Source organism: Labrus bergylta, chromosome 4 (assembly GCF_963930695.1).
Source record: "Labrus bergylta chromosome 4, fLabBer1.1, whole genome shotgun sequence".
Lineage (NCBI taxonomy): Eukaryota > Metazoa > Chordata > Actinopteri > Labriformes > Labridae > Labrus > Labrus bergylta.
Window position 1 is genome coordinate 7,719,618 of NC_089198.1, and position 22,599 is coordinate 7,742,216.

At 40.8% G+C, this 22,599-nt stretch overlaps 2 protein-coding genes across 2 annotated transcripts; one reads left to right on the plus strand and one right to left on the minus strand.

The window, feature by feature from the left end:
* Positions 1–2,860: 2,860 nt before the first annotated feature.
* LOC136178877 (tripartite motif-containing protein 16-like) lies at positions 2,861–4,743 on the plus strand. Its single transcript, XM_065953305.1, has one exon. It carries the CDS (start codon positions 2,861–2,863, stop codon positions 4,526–4,528), a length of 1,668 nt encoding a protein of 555 aa, XP_065809377.1. The 3' UTR covers positions 4,529–4,743.
* A 3,162-nt stretch (positions 4,744–7,905) lies between these two features.
* Positions 7,906–20,050, minus strand: LOC136178878 (presequence protease, mitochondrial-like). The gene is made up of 23 exons (XM_065953306.1): positions 19,938–20,050; positions 19,033–19,129; positions 17,931–18,091; positions 17,460–17,586; positions 17,201–17,289; positions 16,833–16,961; positions 16,043–16,156; positions 15,754–15,850; positions 15,158–15,292; positions 14,758–14,896; positions 13,885–14,001; positions 13,636–13,765; positions 13,339–13,459; positions 12,360–12,436; positions 12,083–12,248; positions 11,723–11,823; positions 11,247–11,367; positions 11,104–11,154; positions 10,157–10,269; positions 9,877–9,999; positions 8,557–8,702; positions 8,137–8,239; positions 7,906–7,999 (listed from the first exon to the last, which is right to left on the minus strand). Exons 1-23 carry the CDS (start codon positions 20,036–20,038, stop codon positions 7,906–7,908), a joined length of 2,652 nt encoding a protein of 883 aa, XP_065809378.1. The 5' UTR covers positions 20,039–20,050.
* Between the last annotated feature and the right edge of the window lie 2,549 nt (positions 20,051–22,599).

Sequence of the window (22,599 nt, forward strand, 5' to 3'; positions counted from 1 at the left end):
CTCTTATCTGTGCTGTATCACTAACCATCTACCCAATTGATAGAAATATGTACAATGAGGTATCTTAAAACATGAATTATCATAATCTAAAAACATCATAACACAATACTAATTAGAAAGCACAGAGGCTGAAGGCTGCAGGAAATATTATCAGACAAAAAGTGATGAAGAATATGTTTTTATGCTCCTGATATGTGGAAGACACCGCATCTGAAAATCAAAGTAACAAAGTCTCTGAATTATAAAATTTAAAACAATATAAGACCTATCTTTTGAAACAGACTTTCAGTGGAGAGTAAAATGACAGAAGATGTCTTGTTTTAAAGACTTTTACTGATTGGATCCAAACGATTGATCGTTTATTGGTGGGATGTTAGTCTTCTAAAAGGTCGGACTTATAGCTGCACATTAGAAATGTATCTCATTCATAAAAGTATCCACTGTTTCAGCCAATACCATTCTCCTTATTGGACTGTTTAGGTGTCGCTCTATTGTACTTAAAAAAAGAACAGCCTTTTTGCAGTTTCCATTAACGAGCCTCAGCCAGACTTAATAAATAACCTGATAATGACTGCAGAGTATATCAGTCAAAAATCCAAACGTCTCTAGTTGAGATATTTGTATGCACTGTTGCATCATTACTACAAAGTTTGATTAAACCAGTCTTCACTAACTATTATTGGGTCGAAATTAAAACATCTAAACCATTTATTCAAAGATCACATTTAAAAAGGTGTATTGACACATTTCCTTAAGGTGGTGAAGTTCAGTGGCACTCTGACGCCTCCCTGTGGTTTCTCAGATTTTGACAGCCCTGTATTGCAGGTGCTCACTTCAAGCTGCCTTCCCACATTAGTGTAACCACTGACATGAGAAGGGACACTTAACCAGCCTCAGCCAGAATATGAACATACCTGATAATGAATGCTTTGTATATTTTATTCACTGTTGAAACATAACTACAAACTTTGATTTCACCAGTCCTGAGCCTACTTACTTGTGCCTGATAAAGAAGTGAAGGTGGGTAAACTGTAGAGTTGTAGTACTCAAAATCGGTCTGGGTCTTTTAAAGGTCTCGGCCTCGTCTCGTAATCTAAAGCATTTTTACTCGGCCTCATCTTTGTCTCGGATTTTAAAGCATTACCAGTCAAGACTACCACTGATAGGCTATTTTTCCACATCATTACTGTGATAAGAAGGTAAACGCCCCTTTCTAAAAGAATAAAAAAAACTTAAATTCATGATATTATTTATATCCCCCGGTTACTGCTGAAACCTTCTGGGTGTTACAGTTTAAGTGAGTGACACACCCCCTGCACACAAGATGATGATTGTTTTATTTATATTTATGGTCTTGGTCTCGTCTCAGTCTCGCCCTGCCTTGGTCTTGGTCTTGTCTCGGTCTCTGAGCACTCTGATTTCAGGTATGTCTTGGTCTCAGTTTGTGTGGTCTTGACTACAACACTTGGTAAAACATACGTAGATGAATCACAAATTTAAACTTCTGCATACTATTTTATCATATTGTTGTAAGAATTCTCCAAAGTCTAACCTCTCTATTGCAGCATTACGTCTTTTATGAATCTGTATGCTTTTGTTTGTTTGTACACGGTCTCATTTCAGGTAGTATTTTCTGTCTTCATTCTCTCTATGTTGTCTTCTCCTTTAAAGCACAATAAATCTTTTTTCAGTTATACAAAACAGCTCTATGAAACTGTAGATTTCAGAGGAAACCAAACATGAAGCTTTTCAATGTTTGCTTCAACTATTGCGAGCTGTAAGTTATTTAAAAACATCATGTGGTTGTTCAATGTTGTGTTTTAATCTTAACTGCACGATAAAACAAACTCACTCTGTCCCTTTAAGAGAATTCATCACATGCGTGAGGGCAGCATGGTAACCTCTCCCTATTGCTCAACTCCACTCTGTGCACACATTTCCTGGTTCCCTCTCCTTCACTAATATACGAGTGCAAGATAGGTGTAACCAACAAGTGAGCTCCCCAGCCCCGTGCAGCGTGGATCAGCAAATGAGCAGCGACAAAAGGACACTGAGGTATTTTTTGTAGGTGTACTACTTCTACCACATATTCAAATTCTTCCATTACTTGGAATCAAACCGACTGTTTTAAGGGGAGGCTTTTCAAGTTACACAAAAGTAGGAATCAGTCGGTTTGTATTTGAAACAGGATTATGACTTCAATCTGAGGTGAAGTATGTTTAAAGACAATATCAATGATCTGCTTGATCAGCAGTTTGACCATCTGATAGTCAAAAACAAGGAATAAAGGTCAGGTCAATGTATTTAATCCAGTATGTGAACCACCAGTGTGTGAAAACACCTCTTCCAATGGTGGTGAAGTTCAGTGGAACTCAGACCCCTCCCTGTGGTGTCTCAGATTTTCACAGCTTGTAATGCTGGTGTTCACAGGTAGCTCTGTTCAGACAGTAGTTGTAAAACATGTTCACTTATTCTCTGTGTTTTATTCACTTCTTTTTACATGTTAAGAAATGTGTGACTAGAGTTTTTTTTACATGCTTGCTTATAGAGTTTTCTTCCATGCAACAGAGAGTGGTTATGTATTCATGTTGAGAATCTGCCCTGTCAGAGTAATGAAACGTGAATCAGAGCTTGTTAACCCCTCCCTCTTCTTCCTGCTCTCAGACTCAGCCAGCTCCACTCTGACGTTTATTTTCTTGTTCTCTCCCCTTTAGATCTACAGTTTGAGGATGGGTGTAACCAACATGTGGGACGGTGCAAGAGCAGACACTGAACAAACACATGCTGTGTAGATCAGAGGTGAAACTAGTTTGATTTCTAAGAAGTGAAACTCAGACAGTCGTCGTTACCGAGAGGAGAAATGGCGCAGAAAGGAGTTCAACTAGACCGGGAGGCCTTCTCTTGTTCCATCTGTCTGGATCTCCTGAAGGATCCGGTGACTGTTCCCTGTGGACACAGTTACTGTATGAACTGTATTAAAAGCCACTGGGATAAAGAGGATGAAAAGACAATCTACAGCTGCCCTCAGTGTAGGCAGACTTTCACACCGAGGCCTGTTCTGGTGAAAAACACCATGTTGGCAGTTTTAGTGGAGGAGCTGAAGAAGACTGGACTCCAAGCTGCTCCTGCTGATCACTGCTATGCTGGATCTGAAGATGTGGCCTGTGATGTCTGCACCGGGAGGAAACTGAAAGCCTGTAAGTCCTGTCTGCAGTGTCTGGCCTCTTACTGTGAGAAACATCTTCAGCCTCATTTTGAAGCAGCTCCATTAAAGAAACACAAGCTGGTGGAGCCCTCCATGAAGCTCCAGGAGAACGTCTGCTCTCGTCATGATGAGGTGATGAAGATGTTCTGTCGTACTGATCAGCAGTCGATCTGTTATCTCTGCTCTGTGGACGAACACAAAGGTCATGACACAGTCTCAGCTGCAGCAGAAAGGCAAGAGAAGCAGAGAGAGCTCGAGGTGAGTCGACAAAACATCCAGCAGAGAATCCAGGACAGAGAGAAAGATGTGAAGCTGCTCCAACAGGAGGTGGAGGATATCAATGGCTCTGCTGATAAAACAGTGGGGAACAGTGAGAAGATCTTCACTGAGCTGATCCGTCTCATGGAGAAAAGACGCTCTGATGTGAAGCAGCAGGTCAGATCCCAGCAGCAAACTGAAGTGAGTCGAGTCAGAGAGCTTCAGGAGAAGCTGGAGCAGGAGATCACTGAGCTGAAGAGGAAAGACGCTGAACTGGAGAAGCTCTCACACACAGAAGATCACAACCAGTTTCTACACGACTACCCCTCACTGTCACCACTCAGTGAATCTACACCCTCATCCAGCATCAAGATCCGTCCTCTGAGGTACTTTGAGGATGTGACAGCAGCTGTGTCAGAAGTCAGAGATAAACTACAGGACGTCCTGAGAGAGAAATGGACAAACATCTCACAGACAGTGACTGAAGTGGATGTTTTACTGTCAGGACCAAAACCAGAGCCCAAGACCAGAGCTGAGTTCTTCAAATATTCATGTGACATCACACTGGATCCAAACACAGCACAAACACAGCTGTTATTATCTGATGAGAATAGAAAAGTAACAGTAATGAGAGAACAACAGTCTTATTCTAGTCACCCAGACAGATTCACTGATTGGTGGCAGGTCCTGAGTAAAGAGAGTCTGATGGGACGTTGTTACTGGGAAGTGGAGTTGAGAGGAAGAGGAGTTTCTGTAGCAGTCACATACAAGAATATCAGCAGAACAGGATGTGTGTTTGGACGTAATGACAAATCTTGGGCGTTAGATTGTTACAACAACAGTTATTACTTTTGTTACAACAAAGTCAGCACTCCTGTCTCAGGTCCTCAGTCCTCCAGAGTAGGAGTGTACCTGGATCACAGAGCAGGTATTCTGTCCTTCTACAGCATCTCTGAAACCATGACTCTCCTCCACAGAGTCCAGACCACATTCACTCAGCCTCTACATGCTGGACTCAGGTTTTATAATTTTAAAGACTCTGCTGAGTTGTGTAAGCTGAAGTAGACAGAAGTCATTAGGGGACAATGTGTTAACATCTGTGTTTTTATCCGTGTTTCTACAGAAAGCTGATTATACTTTTCTTCACTGCACTCAAATACTATGGTACTTTGACACACACACACACACACACACACACACACACACACACAGACAGACAGTCAGACACACACACACACACACACACACGCACACACACACACACACACACACACAGACAGTCAGACACACACACACACACACACACACACACACACACACACACACACACACACACTTCTTTGTTTTGTTTTCAATGTTTTGTTTTGTTTTGTTGTTCTTAGTTAGGCGTCTTAGAGTATTCAGAGAAGCGCTATGTTATTATCATTATTATTAATGTTAAAGGTCTCATATTATGTAAAATACACTTCACTATGTTTCTCTAACTCTAATATGTGTCCCTGGTCTGTCTACAAACCCCCCAATGATGAGAAAAGTCCATCCTCTCTGTATTGTGCCTGCTCCACTTTTCAGAAAATGTGAGCTCAAACAGGTCGTTTGGAGATTTTCTCTTTATGACATCACAAAGAGCAGTAACACCTCCCCCAGATGGGTGACACAGCTCATTTACATTTAAAGGTACAGACACAGAAACAGCCTGTTCTGAGCAGGGCTGAAATAGAGGGGTTTATAGGCATGATCAAATACAAGATCAGAGTGGATTTAGAACAAAAGACAGACAAGTTTGAGACTTATTTAAACATGTTGAAGAGGAGGAGAATATGTGACCTTTAATTCATGAAGGTTGTCAGTGCTAGTGATGACTTTTGTTCTCTTATCTGTGCTGTATCGCTAACCATCGACTATTTGTAATGATGTAAAGTTTTGAATAAATTTGCATATAAATCTATAATTCATTTGTATAAATTTCTCTGTCAGACATAATTAGCAGTAACCCCCCATTGATAGAAAAATGTACAATGAGGTATCTTAAAACATGAATTATAAAGTCTAAAAACATCATAACACAATACTAATCAGAAAGTTACGGAGCCCTTAAAGGGACATAGGCAGAAAAAATAAAAATATATGTTTCTCGTGCGCACCAGAAACTAACCGGTGCTCACGTCAAAGTTTCTCGTGCTCACCAGATATCAGGTGCACAACAGAAACCAGCCAGTCTTAGCCTTCTGTGTTCTTGTGATAAAAATGACAGTACAGGACTTATTTGAGCTATATTTTAACCTTGGACTTAAATACAAGGACAGAACTACTTTGCTTGTGCACCGTCACCGTTATATTGTCTCAGAATGACATTTAAAACAGATGTTAAAGTCTTGTCATCTGTTTTGGCGCAAGGGATATACTTAGAAATATATTCACAGATTCGGCGTTTCCGGATCAATAACTCATCAGTGGAACATTGCTCTTACAAAACCGACACCTCTCTGCAATCACAACAAGATAGACTGCGAGCTACATTCGTATTTTCCTCAAAACGAGTCGTCCTCCGCGCTGGGGAACTTGCATTGGCCTCTAAGCCGAGCCGGCTGGTGCTCGAATGCGCAGGGACCGTCTGCAAATTGCAATACTGAAAAAATATGATACAGAAATATTCAATAACTTCACCCAGGAGAGGTGTAGTGTCATGAAAATCATTTTACACATATGTGATCTCACGTTTTTCATACTACATTTCTCAGATTGGAAAAAAATACTTTAAAAACAAATTGAGGATTTTTCAATAGCCTATAAATAATCCAATGTTCAATAAAATCTATTTTGTAAGGTGTAGGGTAAAAGAAAAACCCATTATGAATAAATGTCCTCCTGCTCTATAAACTACATCACGTTGCTTTGGATAAAGGGCTTTCATGTAATTGTAGTGATTTTTTTATCATTAAATATGTAATAAAATATGTAATAACTATACTATAACATGTTGTAGTGCCATCAAACTCACAGCACACATAATATAAAAGCATTAAGCATGATTTACTTTATGTGTGATGAAATATTTCGGTGACCCTTGAGCCTACAATGGTGACTATTTTTTAATGATATCCATGTTAAAAAATCCCTTAAATTATTATTGCCTTTGTTGTTTCTATCCACTCTGGGCTTTCTGTGTGTGTGTGTGTGTGTGTGTGTGTGACATCTCTATAGTGATGTTTGTGAGTAGGGTCCTGCTGTTGCTGTAGTTTTGGAAGTGGAGCAACATTTTACCTTCATGTGCCGGCAGTGAGATGTGACCGTCCTGTCAGAGTAATAAAGCATTTATTGTGTGCAAAGACGTGTGACTCTGTTTTATTTATCAGTAAATTAGGATTTTAGAAAAGGGAACTGAGGTTAGAGTGTCTGATTTTAAAAACTCAATCATCTCACCAGATGTGTTGACCTGCAGCAATTCTTTGGTTTTATTCACCCTGAGTTTTAAATCTGTTGATTTGTGCCTCCAACACGATAAAATGGAGGGAAATTGATTTCACCTGTGGTGTTCAAAGACTTGAAAAATAATTGTTAAAACTTCAATTTAAGGTCACAATATTCAACATTAACTAGCATGTTAGCATGCTAACTAGTAGCATACTGGCTGCTTATTGGTCATTATGAAGCACTTATTAGTACCTTATCTACATGACCATAGTCTATAGTTAACAGGTCATTATCTAAGAGTTTGTTCTCATTACCCTCCTGATTACAGCTCATTGATAGAGAGTTAGGAAGTTGCTGAACATGAGTTATGATCTTGATATGCTTTCGTTTACTTCTACCTCATAAGGGTCGTACTGAGGGAAACATATTAAGATCATCATTCATGTTCAATCACTTCCTAACTGAGGAACCAATGAAAATGTGAAAATTGTGGAAAATAGGACCACAGCCTCCATACATGGGGCGTGCACAAAAACCACTAGACTACCTGCGCCCCCACAAAGACCAACATGACCTGACTGAGTGTTTGCACATGACTCAGTTTGTTGTTTGAATTAGACAGAATGGCTCTGATGTTCTTCCTCTGCTCTGAGTTTCCCAGAGTAAACCACAGAGGAAGAAAGTCATTTGTATCCTGCAGAAAAAAACAAAAACACCTGATTGAAGTTTATATAAATGATATATCTCTTGATGATACTTTAACAATGATCCCAAAAAGAAGAGCTCACTCACATAGTGTATTCCAACATGATCATATATTTCATTAAATATATACAGAATGAAGACGTATCTGAACCATGACAGCAGCTCTCAGTCCTCCTCTTGATATTGTGCGCTTCAGCTTTTTGACTCTTTAATAAAAAATCCTAACCGTAGACTTTCAGCATTCAGTACAGAAGAAGTCGTGCAGCTGTGATTCTCCAGAAGTCCAGTTGAGTATTTAAATCACAAGTTACCTACAGACTGGATTATTTCACGATCCATGAGGGATCTTTTTTAATCGCCTCGTTCTCTGGACCCAAGATAGCAACTCCACACGTCCTCTGACCGACGCCGAGGTATCTGCAGCGAGGGGGAAAACAAGACACGAGTTAACACTTGATGTGGGAATAAACGGGAACAGTTTGTCAGTCTGTTTTTTCTTTTAGCTTCTCCTTCTCTTCATTTCTGAGTTATGTAAGGGGACATAAAGTTTGTACCTTTCAGCCACTTCCACCAGACTTTGGTGAGTGACAGCAAAAAGTCTTTCTCTGTGATTCTGCTTCATCTCATCGGTGACTCCGCTGAGGAAGCGACCCATTCCTGCAACACAAACACAGAGTGAACAAACCAGACGGCTAAGAGATAAAGTGGAGACAGTGACGGCTTTACAACAGAGACGGAGACTAAGTTAATAAAACTAATGAAGATCTCTTCATATCTGAACTTGCTTATAATTCAACTTTTTACTCATCATTTTATTCATTAATCCTTTAAAAGCTTTTAACCTCCATTAAAGACTTCTAATGTTGAAGTTGTCAGTGATGTACTGAGATGTTAAAGCTCCAGAGATCTGATTGGAGGAGGATCAGGTGAGGCATCCTGACAGCAGCTGGAGGGATCACTCAGTCGTTCCTCACCTTTGTCCGCGGGGGCCACAGGCGAGTCTACAGCTGAGAACACTGACAGTTTAGCTTCATCGATGTCCTGCTGGGTGAACTGTCCCGACTTCGCCCAGTCCACACCTCGACGAAACGCAGACAAGGTCTGCACCGAGTTTGGATCCCTTAGAGAAGCAAGAGAAAGAAATACAAAATCAACGACACACTGTTCAACTCAAAGAAGATTCTTTTTAAACGTAGAAATCATTTGGAATATTTTATTACAGCTTCCAAAAACGCCCCATGATGGCTTCCCTTAGTAAATTGTTCAGTCTTCTGTGTCTCTTTTTTTCCAGACAGATCGCCTGAATATTCTTGGAATATAAACATTTTGCATTTTGGACAAAGGGAGGAAGAAGAGGTCACATTTGAGAATATGGCAACAAATCTCTTTCAGGAATTCAATTCAAATTTCATTAGATTAGAACAAAATAAGTGCTGCTGCAACTTTGGTTCTTTCGCTTCTCTCTCCAAAACTTGATTTAAAATACATTTTAAAGGTCACATATTCTGTTAAATCCTCTTCACCATGTTTCTATGTGTCTCTAGTCCGTCTACAAACCCCCCAATGATGAGAAAAGTCCATCCTCTCCGTCTTCTGCCTGCTACACCTTTCAGAAAATGTGTGCTCAAACAGGCCGTTTAGAGATTTTCCCTTCATGACATCACAAAGGGCAGTAGCCCCTCCCCCAGGTGGGTGACACTCCCACAGCTAGGTGTTTGTTCTGCCCTCTGAGTCTGCCTTCTCACCGTAAACAATAGAGCAGGTAGCGAGAAAGCCTGAGACACCCGAGCACTTCCAGAGAGGGGGCGTGGTCAAACACAGCTCATTTACATATTTAAAGGTACAGGCACAGAAACAGCCTGTTCTGAGCAGGGCTGAAATAGAGGGGTTTATAGACATGATCAAATACAGGATCAGAGTGGATTTAGAACAAGAAACTTCACACACATGTTTTGAGGAGCTCTGAGACTTATTTAAACTGGTTGAAGACGAGGAGGATATGTCACCTTTAACAAAATTCATATCTTGAAGACAACCCAGCCTGCCCCCTTCAATAGAATCTACCTCTACTCCTTCATAAGTACGGAGATTTTGTATGTATTATATTCCATTAAATACACCTATTAACCAAAATGCACATCGTTTTCTAAGGTTCGAGAAAGCCTGAGTGTATATAAAATATTAAACTTGTTTCAGCCAAGGCAACAAAATGAACTGTTATTGTATTTCCAAGTCACTACAATTTCCATAATGTTTTTTAAAACTTTGTTGAGTGTGGTGTCGCGGCCTCGCACCTGTACGAGTAAAAAGAGAAAAGACCTCCTCCCATCCTGGCCCCGCCCCCGTAGGCTCCTCCCTTCTCCCTGATTTCTCCATGCAGAAACTTAGCCGTCATCATCCTCGCCAAGATGCACAAACTTTAAGAGAAAAAAGGAAACAAAAAGTTTTTATTACACTTTAGATGAACTAAAAGTTACACGTAGAAAAAAGTAGAAAGACAAAGAACTGTCCGTGTAAATCAGACTTTTAAAGGAAGTGCTGTCACTCATCCCTGCCAGGTACAGGTGTGGTTACCTGGCGTAGTCGTGGTGGGAGAAGGGTACCGTACGAATACTCTCGCTGATAAAGTGAACAGGGAAGGGAAGCTGGAAGAACGTTTTCATCTGACACGGCTGGAAGTTTTGCTCCTGAAATCATAGAAGATGATCTTTACTGTCACTGTACAAGTACAACAAAAACCTGTCGGAGCACACCTGTAGAGAAGTAGTTAAATATAGAACATATACAAATACTAAACCCACCAGTATATATACAAACAAAACAGTTATATTATACAATAAGATGTAAACTATGGTTAAAAGAGAGCTGAGCGGTACTGGTGGAATATTGTACTCAGGTATTAAAAAAAAACAAATAAGCGTTATATTTATAATCTCATGCATGCACAGGACTTTATTTTGAAGGAATGTCTCATAATAAAGGACAAAATAAAATTACAGGTGATCTCACAACTATTGAAATCAAAGGTTCAACTGTTTTGTGTTGGTGTTATTTTGCTTCTTCAAAGATTTTTGAATTTAAAATCTGTATTTTTGCGTTTCTATAAGACGGCCTTTTCTTCATCTTTTCCATTATTTTATCTTCTTTAATCTGCAGAGACGGTTCTGCCTTTAATATAATGTGAACTCACTATGGCAGGGATATATTTAGAGGAGTGGTTCTTAATGGGTTTAGCTTTAGGACTCACCACCATCTCCTCCTGCGACCAGAGTTTCTGATATTGTTCAACCTATCAGGTTTATTTTCAATGAAAGATGTTTCAAAAGATGTGACAGAACAAAGATACAGAACATAGAACTTTACAGACTTTTTGACACCATCATTTTTTTCCCATAGGAACTCAGTCACGACCCACTGAAAACAGCTCTGTGACCCACTTATGGGCCCCTACCCACCAGTTGAGAACCACTGACATAGCGAGCAAACAAACACAGAAATGTAAGATGTTCCTGAAAACTTACAGAGATGAGTTTCCGGCTCAGCCCCGAGACATCCGATGGGTCGAGAGGCCTCTTTAGAAAAAAAAATCAAGAGAATATTAAAATCTAATTTTAAGAATTATTCTGCCTGCTTTCATGTTTTGATTTGTTTGTTGATAGTTTACCTCAATAATGTTACTTCTGACCGGTTTGCGCTCCTTTCTGTTGTCAGCCACGTCCTTCATGAAGCTCTCCAGCTGTGCTGCCGTGTCCGACATTTTCTGTGGAGTAGTGTTGATCGCACACCTGTAAGAGACAAACATTTACATTGACGAGCATGTTACAAACAGACCCTTTATATTGAAACCATGTTGCAGTAATTAAAATAACATTAACTGCAGAATACTGTCACTATCTCTTCATCATTCAAAAATCTATCACCATGGAGGCGACCATAGCCTAGTGGTTAGTGGACGCCCCATGTGTGGAGGCTGTAGTCCTCCAAGCGGACGACCTGTGGCTCATTTCCTGCTTTCCCCACTCTCTCTCTCTCTCTCTGATTTCTGACTCTGTCCACTGTCCTGTCTCTAAAATAAAGGCCCAAAAAGCCCCAAAACAAAACCTTTTAAAAGAAAACCTCTCCTCAGGTGTAACATCTCACCTCATGTTGTCCGGGTTGAGAAGATGCTTCTTGATCCTGACGAGCGTTCGGATAACTTGGCTGAGGTCGGACAACTCAGTGACCCTCTTCATAAACTTCACCTGAAGTAATCATTGATAAAAGATGGATAAAATATGAAGCGAGAGAATGGAAAAACAAAAAACCTCTTGCACAAAGTAGGAACAAATGAAATTGTCTCTGCTTGTCAGATAAAAATCATGCTATACTGTATGTCTTGAATCTGTGTCTGCGTAATTTACTTCAAGCTTTAAATCACTATGACAACACTTCTTAAAGCTGACGTGCAGGAGTCAGACACTATCATTTTAGTTTTTTAGGATCAACACTCCAGGTGCATACCTGTTCCATCCCACCAAGCGTCTCATTGAGGTCTCCTGCTGGAGTCAGGTGACGGCCTGCACGTGTCATGGCGTACATGTGGCCCGAGTAGGAGATCCCATTGGCTAACTCCTGTGCTGACATCATCACCAGCACTCTCAGGCGCTCCACCTCGTCAAAGTGGGGGCTGTAGTGGGAAAAAAAAAAAAAAAAAGATAAATATCGAGCTGTCTTCTCAGCCTCCTCGAATTTCAGGACACATTTTCTCTCAGTTTATAAGAAGTGATGGAGGACGTACTTGTTGAATATGTCGCTCCACAGATGAAACATGTGAGGAAGGTTTCTCTCCAGGCAGGAGGAGGACAGGAGGACACCCTGGAACAGAGAACACAGAGACAAGACTCTTCTTTGATTACCTGTTTTATACCGATGTAATGTAACCAGCAGCAGTTAAACACTGAACCAAGATAAATCACAACCTCTGTTTATGTAACACACGATCACTCAGTTTCAATTTCTGCAGCTTTGAGGAGACATTTGATTTTTGAAGACGACGCAGCAGAAAGAAGATGGGTTTCCACAATGCACAAGAATCATCATAATAAAGAACAAACATTTAATTAATATAGAATAAAGTTACTAAATTACATGTGATGTCATATATGAAGGAACCTGACATGGAGCAGCATACTTCATTACTCCATTCATCCATTTTCTTCCACTTATCAAAGGTCAGGTCTCTGTGGCAGCAGTAGTAATTCAACCCAGACTTCTCTCTCCCCAGTTCCTCCTGAGGGATTCTGACGTGTTCCCAGGCCAGTGGGGATATACACAGTAATCCCTCCAGTAAACTCTGGGTCTACCCCGGGGTCTCCTCCCAGTTGGGGCGTGCTCAGAAGACCTCAAAGGGAGGCGTCCAGGTGGCATCCTAATCAGATGGCCGAACCACCTCGACTGGCTCCTTTAGATTTGAGGGAGAAACGGCTCTACTCTGAACTCTACCAGAATGTCTGAGCTCCTCGCCCTCTCTCTAAGACTGAGCCCAGCCGACCTCTGGAGGAAACTCATTTCAGCCGCTTGTATCCGCCATCTTATTATTTCGGTCACTACCCATAGCTCATGATCATAGGTGACCGGTAAATGGAGAGCTTTGCCTTCAGGCTCAGACTCACTCCCTACATCATCTAAAGTATTCTTGTCCAGAAATGTCTCTGTCCAAACATTACTTCTATCCATATATTTGTAAGACTTTTCAAACACAGTAAGCTGGTACTGACCTGCTCGTACATGTCCAGCTGGGTGGAGTCAGGGACGACCTGGGTGGAGACAGACATGCCCCCAGTCCTCAGCTCCATCTGCTGGGACTGTTGTCTGTAGTCCAGACCTCCACAGCCCATCCTGATTTAACAAACAGACACACATGCAATCTTTAAAATGCTTTCAAACACCACCTGTCCAAACCTTACACAAATACAGAAAAGATCAATAAAGCATAATATCTTCAAACTTTTCATATACCAGGTGACACATTTTGAAATCTTGCTCTGGTCCAATCGACTGTCAGGTGAACTTACTTGGTGACAACGCTGCAGAAGAGCGGGACATAGAGCCTGAGGTCCTCCGGCAGTGTGTTGAGACTGCACATGGCTCTGAAGTAAACTAGCCCGTTGGTGGGCTGCTCACAGTACTGCACCGGTACACCGACTGAAGGAGACAAGGAGAGGAAACATTTTAAGGGGTTTTAACCACAACACTCTGAGATGATTCTTCCTTGTTGTGTATAATGTTTTATAAACTTGTGTAGAGCGGACACTGGGCCGTACCTGCTGTGCTGATCTGAACAGGAGTAACAGGGATCGTGGGCTCAATGTCAGACACTTTCAGCGCCGGCAAACAGGAGGCGTCCTGCGTTTTGCTCTGAGCAGCCAGCAGCTCCAGACCTTTTCCCAAGAAGAAGAAGAAGAACATGAATATGAAACAGACAGTTAAATCAGAAGTGCCTCAATCAAATCCTTCTGAAATGTTTCAACAAGTTTTACTGGTTGGGTCATAAACAGAAAAGTGAATGCAGGTGAAATGTTCTTTTATGGTTTTCCATCAGTAAATCTCTGTACTTTAATGTTTCTAACAAGTCCCCTCAAAGACGGTTTTTAATATTTAAGGCAACTCCTCACCCCCTCGGACTAAAACTGGCAAATGACACTCAATTCAGTAACACTTTTGTCTGTCTTTGAAAACTTATAGAGCAGCTTTGAATGATTTGCAGCTCAAAAAACATCTTATTTATCTGATACTGGTGTCAATAAAAAACACCTCAAGCCGTTTAGCGCCCTCTGCTGACTCATCCTGGGATTACTCCAACATATGTTTACCTCATGCTCTATAACTCTGCCTATGTTTAGTTTGAACATGCAGCATTGTAACACTATATGACTAAATCTATCTAGAACAGGTCAACATGAATATATTCTGTATACAGTCACATTGCAGCGCTTGATGTTTTTTTCCCAGTTATTGTGTTAATCTGATGGTTTATTGGATTTTTTGGGGCTTCAATCAAATCAATCAAGCAGCCAATAAAAGCCTGTTTGCTTCAGACAATTCTGTGTGATTTCACAGAGTCAAGCTCAGAAAGTGTTTTAACAGAAGCAGAGAAACACAGATTTCCTCCGTGGAGCAGTTTCAATCATTTGTACCTTTTTCATAGATGTCTTTTTTGTCGCTGTCTGACAGAGCATGGATCTTTTTCTGGAGCTTCTCCTCCTCGGCTTTGGCCTGTTTCTCCAAGTAGACCTCATCCGGACTCATGGACAGGGTCAGTCTGTGTGTGTTCTCCTGTAGGGGGGGTAATGGGGATTTGAAGAGGAAGAGAAAAAACACAAATGATACAGAAAACCTTCAAAGTTCATGTTTTTTTGTCATGATCTTAAAACACTCCAGGGCTGCTGAGGTTGACCTTAAGAGCAGACCGAGTATTTCCCCCTACAGAGAACATTAGTGAGACTTGTAAAAGGTTTATTCTTGTATTTTTTTTAAACCTTTTTTTCACATATTTCTGGATGTTTTGAAGAAAAGTACTTTCCCAGTGTCACACACCTTAAAGTAGTGTTTGACTTTGTCCTGGAGGAAGCGAGGGTTTTCCTTCAGGGTCTGTTTGAACTTGGCAACGCTGTCGTTGATCTGCAGCAGCTCCACCGGGTCGCCGTCGTGGTTCCACGATGACGCAATGTACTAGAAAAAACAAAAATGTATATACATACAGCCATGAATAATGAAACCGACATGTGAAACATGCAGCAGAATCCACAAAGCGATTATAACATTACTGACAAAATAAAGCTAATCTAAGTGTCCTGTTTGACTCTTACATTGATGTATAGTGATTAAAACTTTACTTCTCATACACATGTGTAATCCCTTTAAATATTATACTCTCTGTGATTATTGAGTTTACTGCAACTCATCAAAAAAAGGAAGAAATCAGCAAATAAACTGCTGTGAAAACAGGCTCATCTCATACGTTTAGACATGTTTAAAACATTCTGTATTTGTATAGAAATACACAGAGTATATAGTGGTAGAAACACAAGATTTCAGCAGAGACAACATAACTAACATCATCATTCTTCCTGACATATCTCACACATAGAGGTTTATAAATACATGCAGTGTCCTTGTGTTTGTGAACTCACCGAGGCCAGAGACAGGCCGAAGTTTGTGGACTGGTGCTTCATCTGGATCTGGATCTTATGCAGGAGAGCGTCGATTCTTTCCTCCTCAAAGCCGCTCCTGTCGATGATGACGAGGACTCATTTTATCTTATGTGCCGTTTCAATTTCATGTAACCAAGCAACTCATCATCCTTCATGTGCAAGTAGACCTTACAGTTTATGGCTTTATCAAAACAAGCTGACACTTAGAGAGAGCAGGTTTGTAAACATATATTAAAGTCTTAAATACAAAAGGGAGCGTGGGACTTACTCGATGATGTCGTTGATGGTTTGGCTGATGATTTGCTTCACTCTCTCGGTGTCCTCCTCGGCCATTCCCTGCAGTCCTATACTGAACGACGCCTCTTTGGTGCTGCCGTCATATCTGCAGAACACAACATTTCAGAACAATGCAGTACTCTGAGCGCTGTCTGCAGCACATGAGGCAGAGCATCACAGCTCAGCAGCAATATACTAAAATGTTAAATTATCTTTTAATAGACATTTCTAAAAGAAAGTTGTCATCTAAGTAGCTTAGCAAAATCATATAGATGAAAACCCGTCTTTAAAGAGTAACTAAACCCCCAGAGTACAAAGTATCTAAATTTAAATTCCACATTTTGTGTTAGAAATATGCATAGCTACGGCCCTCTACAGGTTGAACCCAGCTACTGCAATTACATTCTTCTATTGGCTTATCTGGTGTTTAGAGAATTGCATGGATTGACAATAACTGAAATCTTAGCGGCTGGCTGTAAAATATTTACAAACGTGCCAAAATGAGGATGTTTATTTTAAAACATTAGAGCCATAACATTCAAATCCTCCAGGGGGCATCATCCCCATCCTCTCCTGCCCCTCTCTGTCGTCTCCATCGGCTGTCTCAGCACTGACAGATCAAATGGTTCTGGACCGTCGTTGAGCCTCTGGATCAGAGAAGTCCTCCACATTAAACCAAACTTCTGTCCTCGCTGCTTCTCCAGCCGTCGCTCTAAATAACCTCTGAGCTTGCTGATCATTTTATTTGTGAGAGTTTGTTACTTTGCGTCCTGCATACTCACCCTACAACAGAGGAGAAGTCAGTTCCTATATTGGGTTCGATGAGAGCTTTGTAGAAGGGAGAGTTGGGTCCAGAGATCATGAGAGACGACAGCAGGCTGAGGGTGAATCCTTCAAATGTGTCAGTGATGCTGCGCGGGGAAAAAAACAAAGAGATTTTAAATATTTCTGAACAATAGGACTCGCTAAAAACTTCACTTTGAATGAAGAGAATTGTTGAGTGAATCCTTTCTGTACTGTAAAGCTCTCAGTCTTTAAAAAGCCGTCGACATGACAACCAAGATGTAATGAATAAAGAGGAGGATGGAGGCTCTTTTTATGGCTTCTCCCATCTTAATGCAAAATAAAAAGAAATGATTTTCGGTCTTACTCTCCCAGCAGGTAGCTCACACACAGCGTGTTCTGCCGGGCCGGATCCGGAGCCAGAGCGTCAGGGCTGCAGGTCACATGGTCCTCTCTCTGGGGAAACCATTGAGATTCACGACGACATCAAAACGACTAATCAATGCATTTCAGTGTGTTAATATAAAAGCGTGCAATAATAAACAGCTGTTGAGATTGTTGGTGTAGTTTTTAAGATCTATTGATCAGTAGAAGTTACAGATGCTGGTCTGGATTATGACACTCACAGGGCTGCTCCAGTGTGGCTGGGGGGGGACCTCTGTGTTCGGGTTGATGCGTTCAAACTTGGACAGAGCTTCCTCTTCGATCTGCTTCAGATGCTGCTCCAAAGGCAAATCTCCATACGTGAAGAACCTGAGGAGCACATGGAGGACACTCTCAGGGGTGTTTTCTGAGCAATTTTAAAGCCTGCATGTTAAATTATTTTGAAGGAATTATGATCATTCTGAAATAAATAAGATCGATAAAGCATGAAAAAGACAAACTAGCATCAGTTACCATCAAATTATTAAAGTTTCCTGTGTTTCATATCTACTGTGTCAATGTGAGCCTGCATCGTTCTGCTGCAGGAGATTATTAAATGTAACAAAGAAAGGATTCTGCTGGCTAACACCTGCTCTCATCTCATTTCTTCACAGCACTTTACAGTTTCCTGTCCCTTCTAGGCTCACAGTGTACACGTGTGTGTGTCCATGTACCTGGCGTTGCTGGGGTGGTAATGCGTGGCGTGGAACTGCTTGAGCTGTTCCCAGGTAAGGTCAGGGATGGCTAGAGGCTCTCCTCCTGACACCACAGAGTACGTGTGGTCTGGATACAGCTTGTTCTGGAGGTGCTGGGCGTACACGCGCTCGTTGTCGGACTAAAATAAAAAACACACAATCAAACGTTAAACAGTCACTGACACACTCTTATTTCAAAACCATTTATCTGACGTCACCTGTTCATCTCATATCTGGAACTTGTTTCACTGCTGTTGCATTAGGCCCCATGTCCGCCGAGCATTTTATAGATTTTGTTAGCTTTTTCTGAGTGTCTTTGTTCTATTGTTCCCAATGAGGAGAGAGCGTTTGCAGCAGCAGCAAAGCGCAGCGTCCAGCGCCTTTCTTCCGAGCGCTCTGCCTAATTTGTGCGGCCACTCCGAGCGCTTCAAACTAAATGTCTTTAAACTTTTTATGAGGCCGCTGTTGACGTCACCGGCGCTTTTCTTTCAACCAGCCAATCATAAAGTACATCAGTTGGGTCCTTGCTCTGTGTCTGATCGGAGCCGTGAGAACGGGGATGTCATTATTATTGAGCTCATCATCCAGGAAAAATTTGGAGGTCAAGCATCCTCCGTTTGATGCTCAAAGTGACAGATAAAAATCAAACAGAGAAAAGCAACGGAACAGTGTCGGTCATACAGGAGCTGTTGTCAACAGACTGTTGTCATAGAGACAGGACGGACGTGCAGCGCTTTTATTCTCAGCGCAGAGCCAGCTCTTTTCTGCCTGAAAAAAAAAAACGCTAGGTGGACACAGCAGGGCCTGAGTTGTTTTGTTTTTTTGTCAACTACTAAACCGTGAGCAGGCATAATTTTAACTTTGTTCCATGATGTCATAACATATTTAAAGTGAGTATAAATATAAAAGCAAGAAAAAAAACACTTGGAGTTACCACGAACCACTTCACTCTCAAACTTAATCCATGAGGTGCTTTTAGGTAACATGAAATATAAGATATCTGAAGCTCCTTAAAAGAACACTTAAACTTCACTATATTGTATCTACATATAAAACTATGATTCAGAAAGTGTAGACTTACAAAAGCCCCTTTCATTTCATTGAACACCACTCCTTTAAAGACCAGAGGGGAGTTGGGATCTGTTGGGTTTTCATTCTCCAGCCTCCAGCCCTCCTGCCTGCAAAATCAACACAAACAGAAATGAACTAGTGAAGAGCAGATTTCATCAGCGACTGTTTCAAACAAGTGATATCAGAAAGGTCTTGGACTCTTTTAGGCTGGCTACACACTCGACAATATTCAGATCTTAACCTATTTAAAAAAGGTGGGAGACCAAAGACATGAGGACAGCTAAATGATTCTAAACATTATAATCCTCCGACTGCACACACTAGACGATTTGACCCGACTGTGAGACCACACACCTGCAGTTTGTAGAAACGAGTTCACAGTGGTGATCCCACAGACACGAGATCTCACAGAAACTCGTGTGATCAAACGTGACTTCAGAAGAAAAACAAATATGGAAGACAGTCGAGACATTAAAAAGCCACTCATGTTGTTACTCAGTGCTTCTTTTTCTATATTCCTCTTGGCTCAGGGCACAGTTATGTTTGTGTTCACTGGCATGTTTGTGAGCTGTAAAAGTGATGCTCTCTTCGCTCTCTTTTTGGCTACTGCAGGTATTCAGTCGGAGGCAGCCCGATCTGGAATGGTAAATAACAAACATGTTTTTGTATTTAGGATTCCAGATCGGGGAGGCTCTGACTCGATCAGGAGCTGTAAAATAATCGTATTGACACCACACACTTGAGGATTATTTGGACAAATAAAAGGCCCAAAATCAGGCCTAAACTCCCCTAGTGTGAAGCCAGCCTCAGGACAAACAGTCCAACTAACAGAGTTAACAGCTGACTATAAAGACAAAATCTTGTCAAATAAATACAAATATGAAACAAATATGAGAAGCAGCAGTCACCACTCACCAGAAATCCTGCTCTCGTAAACACGGGAAGAAAGCTGCATCCAGATAGACCGAGAGAAGATTCTGGAAGTCTTTTCCATTTTGGGTTGAGAACGGATACATGGTGTAGTCACTGGCTGTTTACGAAGGGAGGCAACAACAAAAAAACATGTCAGACATAAAGCTCATCAGCAAGCCAAGAATTAAGAAACAATCATCTGAAAGTCATTTTCTCTTTTAAAACTGACCGGTAAAACTATTAAAAGATAAGATAACTAATTAGCTTTTTATTTAACTGTAGGAGGATTATGTGTATGAAACATAAACTGTAAATATTAATGGATGAAGCCTGAGTGATGTCACCCATCTGTTACAGCAGGGGCTCCTGAGGCTCATCAGCAGCAGCCACCATGCTGGAAATCCTGTCTCAGTCTAACTTTCTAGACTGAGAGCTGGAGCTGAGGCGGGTTTTAAGCCTCTTGATGAACCATCATAACACAATACTAATTAGAAAGCACAGAGGCTGAAGGCCACAGGAAATATTATCAGACAAAAAAAGTGTTGAAGAATACCTTTTTTTGCTCCTGATATGTGGAAGACACCGCATCTGAAAATCAAAGTAACAAAGTCTATGAATTATACAATTTAAAACAATGTAAGACCTATCTTTTGAAACAGACTTTCAGTGGAGAGTAAAATGATAGAAGATGTCTTGTTTTAAAGACTTTTACTGAATGGATCGAAACAATTGATCGTTTATTGGTGGGATGTTAGTCTTCTAAAAGAATGGACTTATAGCTGCACATTAGAAATGTATCTCATTCATAAAAGTATCCACTGTTTCAGCCAATACCATTCTCCTTATTTGACTGTTTAGGTGTCGCTCTATTGTACTTAAAAAAAGAACGGCCTTTTTGCAGTTTCCACTAACGAGCCTCAGCCAGACTGAAAAAATAACCTGATAATGACTGCAGAGTATATCAGTCAAAAATCCAAACGTCTCTAGTTGAGATATTTGTATTCACTGTTGCATCATTTAGTTAGTGAGGTCCTGACTTATTACTATTTCATATAAACCATTTATTCAAAGTTCACATTTCTAAAAGGTGTATCGACACATTTCCTTAAGGTGGTGAAGTTCAGTGGCACTCTGACGCCTCCCTGTGGTTTCTCAGATTTTGACAGCCCTGTATTGCAGGTGCTCACCTCAAGCTGCCTTCCCACATTAGTGTAACCGCTAACATGAGAAGGGACACTTAACCAGCCTCAATCAGAATATGAACATACCTGATAATGAATGCTTTGTATATTTTATTCACTGTTGAAACATAACTACAAACTTTGATTTCACCAGTCCTGAGCCTACTTACTTGTGCCTGATAAAGAAGTGAAGGTGGGTAAACTGTAGAGTTGCAGTACTCAAAATCAGTCTGGATCTTTTAAAGGTCTCGGCCTCGTCTCGTAATCTAAAGCATTTTTACTCGGCCTCATCTCGGTCTCGGATTTTAAAGCATTACCAATCAAGACTACCACTGATGGGCTATTTATCCACGTCATTACTGTGATAAGAAGGTAAACGCCCCTTTCTAAAAGAATTAAATAAACTTCAATTCATGATTTGATTTATATCCCCCGGTTACTGCTGAAACCTTCTGGGTGTTACAGTTTAAGTGAGTGACACCCCCCCTGCAAGATGATGATTGTTTTATTTATATTTATGGTCTTGGTCTTGTCTCGGTCTCTGAGCACTCTGATTTCAGGTATGTGTTGGTCTCAGTTCGTGTGGTCTTGACTACAACACTTGGTAAAACATACACAGATGAAACACAAATTTAAACTTCTGCGTACTATTTTATTGTACTTTTGTATGAATTCTCCAAAGTCTAACCTCTCTATTGCAGCATTAAGTCTTTTATGAATCTGTATGTTGTTGTTTGTTTGTACACTGTCTGTGTTGTCTTCTCCTTTAAAGCACAAGAAAACTTTTTTCAGTTATACAAAACAGCTCTATGAAACTGTAGATTTCAGAGGAAACCAAACATGAAGCTTTTCAATGTTTGCTTCAACTATTGTGAGCTGTAAGTTATTTAAAAACATCATGTGGTTGTTCAATGTTGTCTTTTAATCTTAACTGCACGATAAAACTCAGACTGACAAACTCACACTGTCCCTTTAAGAGAATTCATCACCTGCGTGAGGGCAGCATGGTAACCCCTCCCTATTGCTCAACTCCACTCTGTGCACACATTTCCTGGTTCCCTCTCCTTCACTAATATACGAGTGCAAGATAGGTGTAACCAACAAGTGAGCTCCCCAGCCCCGTGCAGCGTGGATCAGCAAATGAGCAGCGACAAAAGGACACTGAGGTATTTTTTGTCGGTGTACTACTTCTACTACATATCCAAATTCTTCCATTACTTGGAATCAAACCGACTGTTTTAAGGGGAGGCTTTTTAAGTTAAGGCAAAAGTAGGAATCAGTAGGTTTGTATTTGAAACAGGATTATGACTTCAATCTGAGGTGAAGTATGTTTAAAGACAACATCAATAATCTGCTTGATCATCAGTTTGACCATCTGATAGTCAAAAACAAGGAATAAAGGTCAGGTCAATGTATTTAATCCAGTATGTGAACCACCAGTATGTGAAAATACCTCTTCCAATGGTGGTGAAGTTCAGTGGAAC

Excerpts from the sequence above, each read along its gene's own strand:
- LOC136178877 (XM_065953305.1), top strand. The coding sequence starts at position 2,861 with ATGGCGCAGAAAGGAGTTCAACTAGACCGGGAGGCCTTCTCTTGTTCC.
- LOC136178878 (XM_065953306.1), bottom strand. The coding sequence starts at position 20,038 with ATGTATCCGTTCTCAACCCAAAATGGAAAAGACTTCCAGAATCTTCTC. Across the intron at positions 19,130-19,937 it reads TTACGAGAGCAGGATTTCTG|GCAGGAGGGCTGGAGGCTGG; the intron begins GTGAGTGGTGAC and ends TTGATTTTGCAG. Across the intron at positions 12,249-12,359 it reads TGGAGCGACATATTCAACAA|CCCCCACTTTGACGAGGTGG; the intron begins GTACGTCCTCCA and ends TTCCCACTACAG.